We start from the raw sequence: 12,418 nt of genomic DNA, 5'->3' as shown, positions 1-12,418 counted from the left end.
TGTTGTCGTTTATGCTTTATGGTCTGTATCGGAACATCATATCCCGAGTTTTGATTATATAATGAAAATACATTTCTTTTATGAAATGCTTAGGTAAACATTGTTTTATCACGTTTTGTTTTTGGGAACAAATTCCGCAACTCTTTCAAATCAAAAGGATTTACTCTGAAATTATTTTAAAAGCATAAATGAAAATCGGTCTTTTCTGGCCGAGATTTTGGGGATGTCACAAGAACAAAAACAAAACATAACTAAAAATATATTTATAGTAGGGACTTGTTTGGTTAATTAATTAATAATTTAATTAATTAATTATAAACAAAGAATATAGACTATTCCAGAATGATTTGAAAAGTCAAGATAATTACAAATATATTTAGTAATTATCTTTCAGGTGTCAAATCACATCCCTATATAAATAGGGGTCAAAATTTGATTTTGGGTACATGAGATAATACCATTCTACCTCAAAAGTTCGAAACCCTAAGGAAATACCCTAGAATCGTCGGAGCCTGTTCCCACACAGTGGTCCATCGCATATTCGTTTAATCGAGACCTGCTGCTGCTGGTGTTCGAGGAGCTTTAAGATCTGCGAAGTTTATTTATTTATTATTATTTTTTTTAGAGGAACTGTATTTTGAATGTCATACAAAAATTTTCATACATAGAATGTTAATAAATTAAAAAAAATTGATTGGGTATTCAAGTAAAACATATGAAAATTCTGAAAAGTCATTTTTATGAAGTTGTCCAAGTTTGGTGTATATAAATCTTGAAAGATCAAAGCTCAAAAGTCATTCAATGTCAAATATGTTTTTTTTTAACTTTGAAATCTTTGAGATATAAAAAAAATGATGTTGTTTTTGTTAATTTATCTCAAAAGGATCGTTATAAATTATTGAAGATAAATTTTGATTCATATTAATTTGGATTTTGCATGGTGTTTATATTCTTTTACAATTATAATTATTTAACAAAAAATAATACAAATAACTAAAATAATTATTTTTATAATTCAACACAATAATTCAAAGTTTCCAACAAAACAACAGCTTAACATTTAAAATCATTAACACAAAGATTTATTAACGAAAATCTATCTTTCTTAACACTAATAACATTTTTTTATCCGATTTGATTCCGTTAGGTTCACATTTGGAATTCGAATAACGAGCGGGAAAAGTATCACTTCAGTTCAAATCCTACAGATGTCATTATTCGTCTTATAGAAAAACTTATCATCGCCATTTGAGAAGCTTCTTCAGATCTCACTTCTCGTTCGGCTTCAGCTTCAACTTCAACTTCTCGGTTCATTGTGGTACGTTTTTTCGCATGTTCCAGCTTGGATAATTCTGCCGCTGTCCCATTACACTGAAAAATTGAAACCCTAATCCCAAAATAACAATAAGAGGGACGTTTCTCTTAATTCCTGATCTTCGTCCCTTCAATACTACCAGCGACGGTTAGGTGTGTCCCAAAAGCTTGATGGCGAACCCTAAATCAAGTTCTGTCTGCATTTTAGTTTTTAGTCCACGTTGTTCGGTTATGGTTTTTCTCTTAATCGTTGCCATCAGGATACTGCATAAATGCTTGATTTCTGTTACCTTACTTTGATGCATACTAATTTCATCTCACTTTTTTTTATGCGTCTTTCCAAATATTTTCCGAACTGAAACAAACCGCTGTTTATAAGTTATTTGGTGATTAATTTATGCATTTCATAATTACTCTAAACAACAGAATTTGAAGATCTAAAGATGGGAGTGGAGAATTATCATGTGATAGAGCTTGTAGGCGAAGGGTCATTTGGTAAAGTATACAAGGGAAGAAGAAAGTATACTGGCCAGGTATATGCAGCTTTGCTTTATAGAATTATTGATATGTCAATTGTATTAATGTTATCATATTGATATTATTTGTCTCACTTGTCAGACTGTTGCAATGAAATTTATACTTAAGCATGGGAAAAGTGAAAAGGACATTCAGAATTTGAGACAAGAAATTGAGGTATTTACCTTATTCCCGATACTTTTAGTTTGTGTATTTGTTGCTCAATTATGGTTCCTACTTTTTGCAGATCTTGAGGAAGTTAAAGCATGAGAATATTATTCAGATGCTGGATTCGTTTGAAACCCCACAGGAGTTTTGTGTTGTCACTGAGTTTGCTCAAGTAATTAACTCTGTTTTGATTTGCTTTCATACATACTAGTTGATAACTTGATATCATATAAAAGCAAAAAAAAAGTGTGTCACTGTAAAGAATCCATTGATGATGGTAAGATTTACCTGTTGTTGAATTAATGCATTTCTATTCAGGGTGAGCTATTTGAGATTCTTGAGGATGATAAATGCCTTCCTGAAGAAGAAGTTCAGAAAATTGCAAAACAGTTGGTACTTTTCCTAAATTAACAGTTCTATATTGAAATTATATGATCTTAATATCCTTTAATGTTTTTTTATACCTTCTAAAAAACTTCAGGTCAGAGCTTTGCATTACTTGCATTCCAACCGTATTATTCATCGTGATATGAAGCCACAAAACATCTTGATTTGTGCTGGGGGTGTTGTTAAGGTAAAACAACTTATTATAGTCATCCACTCATTTGATATGAAACAGCTTTGTGATTCCTCTTTTGCATATGATACAGCTTTGTGATTTTGGGTTTGCAAGAGCGATGTCAACAAATACAGTTGTCTTACGCTCGATAAAAGGTACAACAACTTTTTATGCCATCTTTACCAGACTTTCTGTAGGTGTAAGTTCATTGTTTTTGAGTTCTTTAAGGCTTCTTTAATCATTATTGCATTCATTTCTTTCAGGTACTCCTTTGTACATGGCTCCAGAACTAGTAAGAGAACAACCCTACAACCATACTGCTGATCTGTGGTCCCTAGGGGTTATTTTGTAAGTTTTTTCTCCATTAACTGCTGTCCAGAACTCCAGATAAACGATGTTTACATTGCTATATTCTTAAAGAAATATAAGTACATCGATTTTATGGAAAGACTATATATAAAATATATGCACTTATTGCCCTAAATAAAAAAGAAACAACACCTTATCAGACTTCTTTATCTAAATTTATAAGCTAGCTGATCAAAAACATTATATTCAGGTATGAGTTATTTGTGGGCCAGCCTCCATTTTACACAAATTCAGTATATGCACTTATTCGGCATATCATCAAGGTATGTGTTCTTTAAACCACATTCATTTTGAAAATATATAGTTTTAGATATACAAAATTGAAAATTCAAGCTTTATGATATACTTCCAGGATCCTGTGAAATACCCAGACAACATGAGTTCAAATTTCAAAAACTTTCTCAAGGGTCTGCTTAATAAGGTATATTCAACACAATCTTTGTGATAGTTTTAGTTTTTATATTCAATTTAGTTTATTTATCATCAACTTCTAACTGTGTGTCATAATTATGAGAGTAGGATCCTCATTACAGGTTAACATGGCCACGTCTTCTGGATCATCCATTTGTTGCAGAAACTTTTGAAGATGTTGAGGCTAGGGTTAGTTATCTTTTGTTGTTCCATTCCAACCAAACAGACCCTTTTAATTCTTGTAACACTTTGTGCAAAAATTAAAATTTCAAATATAATGTAATTTTTCAAGGAGCTTCGTGCCAAAACTGCTGCTGCTAGAGGATGTGATGCTGCTTGGAAAGGGGAAAAATATGTACAGTCAACTGGTTTGACCCCTGCAAGTCCAGAAAGTAGGCTTTTAATGAAAACTTACAAATTTACCCTCCTGATCTTAAATGAGCCTAACTAGCTTACGTGAACTTACTGCAGGCAAAAACCGATCTCCTGCAACTATGGATGAAAATAGTCAACCTTCTGGTCAACACTCAACTATTGACTGTGTTTCACCACAACCAGAGTCTCAAAGGGTCACAGAAAATGACAATATACAGTCAGGTAGATTAAGATTACAGAGTATAAATTGTTTTTATGAATCACAAGTTAATGTAAACTTTACCTTTCTCTCCATATTATAATTTTTATATTTTGTCTGAGTTTCTATACTTATTTCAGGTTGTCAGGTACTTGACAAATTGGAAAATAACTCTCGCACTGTTAAGGGTGCCAAGTTAATTGGCCAAGATAATGAAGCACTATCAGTTATCTTGTTGCCTCTCAAAAACCGGTTGTGCAGGTGAATTTTTTTTATAATTTTAAAACTCCACACATATATTTTATTAAGTTTAAAAAAATGACTTACAAAATTGTTCAGGGATGAAGATGCTGTCACTTCAAACCAGTCCCTGAGAATTCTTTCAAACTTAGTTGCTGCAGCTGCCATTAATTCTACAGGGGTGCTTGATGAAATATTTTGGGAACTTATAGGCTTCACTGCCAATCTCCTTCATATAAAAAAATCAGATTATAATGACTTGTTGCTAAAGGTACTTTACTGCTTAATGTTTGTTATAAATTGCAAAAAGAACTAGGGTATACATTTATTTTGGAAGATTAATTCTGTTTTTTTTTTTTTTTTTTTTTTTTGCAGTGTTTCTCAGTTATTAAGAAGCTATTGGATACATGTGGTGGTGGTTTTGGGGATTCATATATCAGGCATTGGGTTGCTATAGTGGAGCTCTATAAAGAGGTTATAATTTTTCACCTTAAAGTAAAGTACAATGTCATATATATTTGTAAAGAGGGTAAAGTAGGTTGCTATTTTATGTGCGATTTGCTCTCAAGTAGAAATGAAACAACCCTGACTTTTGTTACTTGTAGGTTTCTCAAAACACAGAAGATGCTTCAGGAAGAGTTGTGTATGAGTCCATTGCTTGCATCACAATTATTGTATCTCGAGTAGCACAAGGTTTCAAAGCATCCCCAGCCACCAAGCGTGCTGATGTGGCAGCAGCAAACGAAGGTCTTAAAGAGATACTTGATCATGCCAAAACATCAGGGGTTTTAGATACTTTGGTTTCATGCTTGGTTACTTGTGGCACAAGTCTCATGTCCGGGTCTTCAAATCTGATCCGTGCTGCTTGTGAAGCATGCAGGGCGATTTGGTCATTAATCGATGCATCTGAGATTCATTCAACTAAAGAGAAAGAAAATCCATTTCCATTGAGGTCCATCCGTTCACACTCGTTGGATCGGATTAATATTAATGAAGATGAATCTAAACCGTTGATTGGTGGGGCTTCTGAAAAGATTGTGAATGTAGTCACACGAGCATTTCTTGGATCAAAAGCTGTACAAGTTGCTTTTTATTATTGTCTTCGCCAACGCGCAGAGGCTGCTGCATGGTCTTCTGGTATTCAGGTGATTATTTATTTATTTATTTATAATCTTTTCTCTTGTTAAAACAAGTTGTTACATAATAATCTAACTTTTTTTTTCTTCTTATCAGATCATCTTAAGGTGCTGTTTGCATAATACCTCAGTCACCGGTGTTTTATGCGGTTTGCCTAGTTCTTTACCTGTGACTACAGTCGTGAGTGGAGGTGGTGATAACACAATAATTTCAGAAATCTTTTCCATATTATCACTTTGTGCTTCTTTCGACAGAGATCAACAAACAGGAGACCAAAATAATCTGAAAAACAAATTACCAAATCCACATGCCCTAATCTGCCATTCATGCCTCGTACTTTCAGCAGTCGCACAATCCTTAAAATCTTCCGGAAGAAATTCAGCTCTATTCATGCTGACATCATCACCAAAAAAACAACGTTCTCGCCTTTCCGACCTCGCACACCATTACTCTTTATGTGATCGAATTCAAAATTCATTTCAATCTCATTCCATGTCCGCCATGCTGGCACTCGCATCCATTTTGTCCCTCGAAAATTCTCCTTCTGTTGAAACATCAATTTCCGAAATCGCCGTGCCTTTAATACCACGGAGTGCTACTCTTTGTGATTACCTCAGGATTTCAACCCCAGACGGGAATGGAATGAGAGGGAAGCTCTCGTATTGGAATGGAATCAGAGATGGTTGTGTCGGTCTGTTGGAATCCAGACTACGTTGGGGTGGGCCTTTAGCGATTCAACAGCTATGCGCGAGTGGAATCCCCCAAACTCTTGTTGATTTATTAGGAAATGATCAATTAGACGATCAGATCGGGTTATCTCCAGTCGGCGTTGTATGGACGGTTTCGTCTCTATGCCAGTGTCTGCCAGGTGGCAGTTCCACGTTTCGACAGGTGTTGCTCAGAAAAGAGCATGTGAAAGTTGTGTCTGATTTGATATCGGTTGTTCATCTGAAGGGTATAAGGTGTTGGGGTGGACCTGGTGGAGGTCGGAATGGAATCAGGGATACCGTGAACGCGGTAATCGATCTTTTGGCGTTTCCGTTTGTGGCTGTACAAAATGTGCCGAATTCTTCTTCAGCTGTATCTGCTGCTGCTGCTTCGGTGAATAATGGTTATCTTTTAAATATGGGATCTCCTGGAGGGAAGGTATCTGCTGATGACAAGGACATGGTTAGAGCCATTGAAGCAAGCATGGGAAAATACATTCAAATCCTTTCTGAGGTCAGTTTTTATATCTTACAATTTTGTCCTTCAAGTTTGAAGGATGTGTACTTTTAGTTTCGTTAATTGCAGAGTAAATTACATTTTTTTCCCCAAGTGTAACTGAATTTTGCAATTTTGGTCCAAACATGTTTTCTCTTGCATTTTGGGCCTTACTTGAGGTCCTTGAAATGTTTTGGTCCCCGTTCCAAGTAAAAAGACCTTTTGGTCCATGAGTATAGCTGATTTTTGCAACTTTGGTCCCAAAAGTTTAATAATTTTCTTAGTCAAATGAATCATGTGATGATTGTTTTTAAATTTACATAACAGGTAGGAATTCCGGGTCAAATAATTCAGTGTTTGGAACACATGGAGTTAAAAGACACTGCAAGAGCCGTTGCATTTCTAGCCAAAATGACTCTTCATAGATCACTTGTTGTTCAACTCCTTGAAAGAGGTCTCTTGGATCCAAACAAAATGAGAAGGCTGCTTGACTCCTCATCACCACGAGAAGTTACTCTAGATATTCTCATGATCATTTCAGACTTGGCCCGTATGGATAAGGTAAATATTACATATCATATATTTAGTATCTTATTTAGAATATATATATATATATATATATATATATATATATATATATATATATATATATATATATATTCCAAAACATATGATGAATGCATTGCAGGTTTTTTATGAGCACATACATGGAGCAAATATCTTACATCTCTTAAAAGACTTTCTAACACACCAAGATCCAAATGTTCGTGCCAAAGCTTGCAGTGCTATTGGCAATATGTGTCGACATAGCTCCTACTTTTATGATTTATTGGCAAGTATCATTATTTTATTTTTTGGTAATAAAATTAAAAACACTTCTGTCTGATAAATGATATGTGTCATACATATTACAGGCAAAGCACAAAATCATCAGTCTCTTGGTTGATCGGTGCTCTGATGGGGACAAACGCACTCGTAAATTTGCTTGTTTTGCAGTAAGTTGCCATTTTTAATTTTGCATATTTTTTTTGTATGTAAACTGACGTTTTTTTATTTGTGTATTTATTTATAGATTGGTAATGCAGCATACCACAATGAGATGTTTTATGAAGAGCTGAGAAAATGCATACCTCAACTTGCTAGTTTGCTGATGTCAGCAGAAGAGGACGATAAAACTAAAGCGAACGCATCTGGTGCTCTCAGTAATCTCGTGCGCAACTCCAACAAACTTTGTCAGGATATTGTCTCTAAAGGAGCAATGCAGGTATATATATCATAAAGTTTCAATATTATTATATATTCAATTACATTTTGCAATTTTGAAGTTGTCTTACCTTTAGGTTTATCTAGGGGCCAAAAATGCAATTAACCTGTTTTTTTTGGATTAAGTGAAAAAGAAAGAGAATGATTGATTGATTGATGTGTTGTAGGCATTGCTGAAGTTGGTGTCGGACTGTTCTGTTGTTGCTCTGAACCCAACCAGGAGAGATGCGATTACTGAGTCGCCTCTAAAAATAGCTTTGTTTTCGTTAGCAAAGATGTGCCAACATCCACCCTGTAGACAATTCCTTCGTTCTTCTGAATTGTACCCGGTGATTGGACGACTCCGCCAATCACCAGAATCAACCATTGCCAACTATGCTTCTGTCATTTTCAACAAAACCTCCTCTTAACCCTAAAACTATGCCATGATATATGTTTAAATACATCAACTCTTTGTTAGAATTAATTTTGCTATTGTTTCTAAACTTTTAGTAGATAAATTGTTATTTACATGTATAAAAAAAAACTTTATTAAAAATTACAAAACTTGTGCCTTACTAGCTTTGAGTTCCGTTTGTTTTACAAATCTCAAGATCAACTTGTTAATAATTTTACGGGATCGGATTTGCTTGTATAAGTATTTATTAAATATTTATTTATTTTAATATATATTATAAAAAAAATCTAATATTAAGTAAGTTTGAATTCGATTTGGGTTTGTTTAAAATTGATATCGAGTTAAGCTTTTAAGGAGCTGATGTTGAGTAGATAAGAGTAACTTGGCTCTTTTGCATATCTAGTTGAGTGTACTTTACTGTGTCGAGGTTGATTCTTATTTCTTAGTGATTAAGCTTAATTTTTGCCGTTGATTTCACCCTGCCGACTGACATCATAACATGTGCTCCTTTTTTCTTCCCTTTTACACTGTCGACATGTATCTGCCAAAAAAAGTTCGTCTTTTTTCTTTATTCTAGAGTCGAGACAAAAAAAATAGTAACATACAAGTATTTTTACTATTTAATTATTTATTAGTACAAGTATGTAAATTCTTTTTTATGGGAGGCATTTTCTCTGTCTATTATGTTTGATATCAACAAACAATACAAAAAAAAAACATATTATTTTTATAGTGACCAAACATTATATTTTTTGACTGCTTAAAAAAGAATCAAAGTGCCAAAAAAAACTTGTAAGGTTAAAATTAAAAACAACTTTAAAACATGGATCTACTGAAATTTCCAGAATGTAAAAGTGATTGGATTGGAATTTGGATATCCCAAATATTTAGTGGATCCCACATGGCACTCCCAAGTCGCACCAACTACTTCTTCGTCAATAAATACGTGGCTCCAACGCCTTCCATTCTTCCCTTTCTCCCTCCCGCCTCAAAACATATCATATACATGATGACGTCATGTGAGTTGAACCCGGTTGAAATCCATGAGATGCTTTCCCTCCTCGAGTCGGACCTCCACTTTAACTCCGGTTCAGGTTCCAGTGATCAACCAAGGCTTGCACGGATGATCTCCAATCGTGAATCAGCCAAGAGGTCGAGGCAACGGAAGAAGAGGCATTTGGAAGAACTAAACCACCAACTAAACCAGTTAAGACATACAAACCAGCACCTCAAAAACCGGCTGAATTGGCTTCTACATCAATGTCCAACTCTTCTCAAAGAAAACCACCACCTAGGCTATGAATGCATTCTTCTCCAGTCAAAACTCTCGGCTTTATGTCAACTTCTAGTCAATATGCATGCAGTTTCAATTTCCATGAACGTTAATCACCTAGCAGACTCTTGTGTATCTGAGTTATACGTGACTAATTTTGGGTTGTGACAGACTGCATGTGGGGTGGGGTTACTCGAAGAATAGCATTTACGAATAAAACTAATTCGATGATCATTTTAAAATCTCCACCTATCTACGTAAGTAAAGGTAATTAAATATAGATATATACCACTAGTGAGTAGTGACTAGACTCGATCATGCATGCATCATTAAATCAAATTTGTATTGGTTAATTGTACAAGGTTCCAAAAAGAAATGCATGAATATCGACATGCTTTTCTTTATCAGACAATATTCATCTACAGTCATGTAATGTAATTCCTTTTGGTTTTGTCGTCGTTTTGCGGTTTTGTCATTTTAAGATATATAGAGAGAGGTACGTACGTACCTTGTAATAGGTGATGTCCACATATGATATAATCATATGAAATTTAAGTTTAGAGTACAATTAATCTGTTCTCTAATTAAATGTATAGTCAAAGTATTACATCTCTTATTGAGAAAAAAAATTAACAACTCCAACTATTTAATACATTAGCTTCTAATTCCATATCCGTAGGCCTAAATAAGCATAGTGAAAATTGACATCCTATGCATTCGTTTAGACTTTAGGGAAATTTCTTATTTTCAACCAACTTGCTTCTACATCCTTTCCTATATATTATTAATTTCCATTATGGTGTCATCTTCTTTTTGAGACATTGGTATCCCTAGTGCCGTGCCAGATGTCGTCAAATTAGAATTTAGATATATTTTATTAAGAAGAGATTTACCCTTGGAAAAGAAATTCCACTTCCAAAAAGACTTTGGTATAGATGTTTGGTCAAATTAAGCAAACTTTATACGACTGTGCATGGGCTCTTTTTATTCTTGGTTAAGGTTAAGAATCAACTGTTCATCTTTCCTCAACCGAACTCACCCCTAATATGGATCTCCAGAACTAGTGTCTCATGCTTTTGATGTTGTTGATGATTCAAAATTTATATGAACCTCATTAGATACTATGGAAAACTTGTGTATGTACACCAAATATTATAGATAAGACAATAAAAAAAAGTAACACCAAGATATAAAGCGGAAAATTAAAAAGTGGAAAAATCATTATAAACCTCCAATAGAAGGTTACAAAAAAACTTGAAAGTTGAAACATGGTTGCATAAAACGTTGATTGAATGAATAAAAAACACATCTTAATGACTTCATTTATAGTCTTATGGTACATGGAGTGTCCTATTTAATACAAGACACAAACATCCTAATTAGTAATTACATGAAAAACTTTCTAATTAATGGTGTGACTTGATAACCAATTAATTAACCAGCTTAATAGAAATTTGGCTCCCATGCACAACTATTATTATTATTATTTTTTTCAACACTTTTCATAAAAAGGTTGCGTTAGCTTCAACAGAATAATTACATGCAAAATAGGGTTAAGAAGCACATTTACAACAATATTAACTTTACTCACATAAAAGGTGCGTCCACAGTTTCTTAATAGAAATATAAAAACAGTTGTTAAAAGTATGGGTGTTTGTGGTGCGGCGTGATGCGGTTTAACACCAAAATCACAAAACACACTGCGAAAGATTTAAACTGCGTTATGCGGTGTAGTTTGATACAGATAATACGGTTTGAGTAGCAAATTTTAATTTTGCATTGCTTTAACTGGATCTACAATCGTTAGGCTGAATTGAAATTCATAGTAAAACATAATTTTTGTTTCTTATATTTCTTGTTTATAAAAATATTATAGTTCAATACATAACGAGAAGTTAGGGTTACAAGACATTAAAACATTCAGCCTTCGGATCTAAACACTAATCATCCCATTTTAACATACAACCTTTCCTAACTTTAATTTTTAGTCAATGAAAGGCAAGAGCCTTAACCTTGCTAACAAGAATAGTGATGTTCTTCGTTTTGCTGTGAAGGTCCATATCACCCACTCAACGAATAGTTTGAATAATTTTTTAACATTCAAATTCCTTTTAGCTTGATGTTTTATTTAATCATCAATATTCCTTTTTAAATTTTTAGTTGAAAAACACCACATATTAGTTAAATGTATATTATCCATTCAAAAGCTTTATCAAGTTTGACTGCATCAAATAGCTAAAAGGTAAAAAGCACAAAACCCATCGAATAGCTAAAAGGTAAAAAGCACAAAACCCGTTACAATTTTTTATATGCAAGGTTTAAAATGGATAAAAACATAAAATATTAAAACTTTGAGTGACACATGTCACATGGCGAAATAAGAAACAATATTCCATGAAAAGAATAAAGAATGTATACAAAATATTAAAGATATTAAAGTTAAATAGTCGATTACAGGAAATTAATATTTTCTTCAGGTGTATGCATTGAATCTGCAGGTATCTTCGTTTCATTTGTGATCTCAGTATCAGTTGAGTGGGAGTTAAAGCAGTAGAATCTTGTTGGTAACATGCATATATAGTTGCATACATTATTTAATGTGGAGGGGCCTCTTACCAATGTTTAATGCAATTAGTATAAAGCATGCATGAATGGGAGTCAAAAATCAAATCAAATGACTAAACAAATTAGTGCTTAATTGGAGAAAAAGTTTCTAATCCTTCGGTCACAAAAATTGAAAATAAAAGTTTGATTTGATACATTGAAAGCTTAGCACAAAATTTCTTTAAACACCAATAATGATATTAATAGTAAACAAGAGAACTATCCCACAATTAGCATAACAATTCTAGTTATGTGCAATAACTTGATTACTTAATGGTATTACTATCATAACAAAATAACTAAAACATGGACACACTATATAAATCCATAGGACTAGGTATGTTAGAATTTGGGAAGAAATAAGGTGACTTTGATATTCAAAATTGGTTG

At 33.6% G+C, this 12,418-nt stretch overlaps 1 protein-coding gene across 1 annotated transcript; it reads left to right on the top strand.

The window, feature by feature from the left end:
• Nucleotides 1-1,176: 1,176 nt before the first annotated feature.
• Nucleotides 1,177-8,311, top strand: FU (kinase family with ARM repeat domain-containing protein). The gene is made up of 23 exons (XM_079005401.1): nt 1,177-1,318; nt 1,741-1,847; nt 1,933-2,007; nt 2,078-2,170; nt 2,317-2,391; nt 2,480-2,572; nt 2,649-2,712; nt 2,821-2,905; nt 3,117-3,189; nt 3,279-3,347; nt 3,446-3,526; nt 3,630-3,729; nt 3,809-3,934; nt 4,052-4,172; nt 4,251-4,422; nt 4,527-4,625; nt 4,757-5,296; nt 5,385-6,509; nt 6,819-7,052; nt 7,180-7,323; nt 7,406-7,486; nt 7,564-7,755; nt 7,922-8,311. The coding sequence occupies exons 2-23, from the start codon at nt 1,758-1,760 to the stop codon at nt 8,162-8,164; spliced, it is 3,975 nt and encodes a 1,324-aa protein (XP_078861527.1). The 5' UTR covers nt 1,177-1,318; nt 1,741-1,757; the 3' UTR covers nt 8,165-8,311.
• Nucleotides 8,312-12,418: the final 4,107 nt, after the last annotated feature.

The sequence above is a fragment of the Lactuca serriola genome, chromosome 6 (genome assembly GCF_051521515.1).
Source record: "Lactuca serriola cultivar US96UC23 chromosome 6, Lser_US96UC23_V15, whole genome shotgun sequence".
NCBI classification, from domain to species: Eukaryota; Viridiplantae; Streptophyta; class Magnoliopsida; order Asterales; family Asteraceae; genus Lactuca; species Lactuca serriola.
This window is presented reverse-complemented; position numbering and strand designations above follow the sequence as displayed.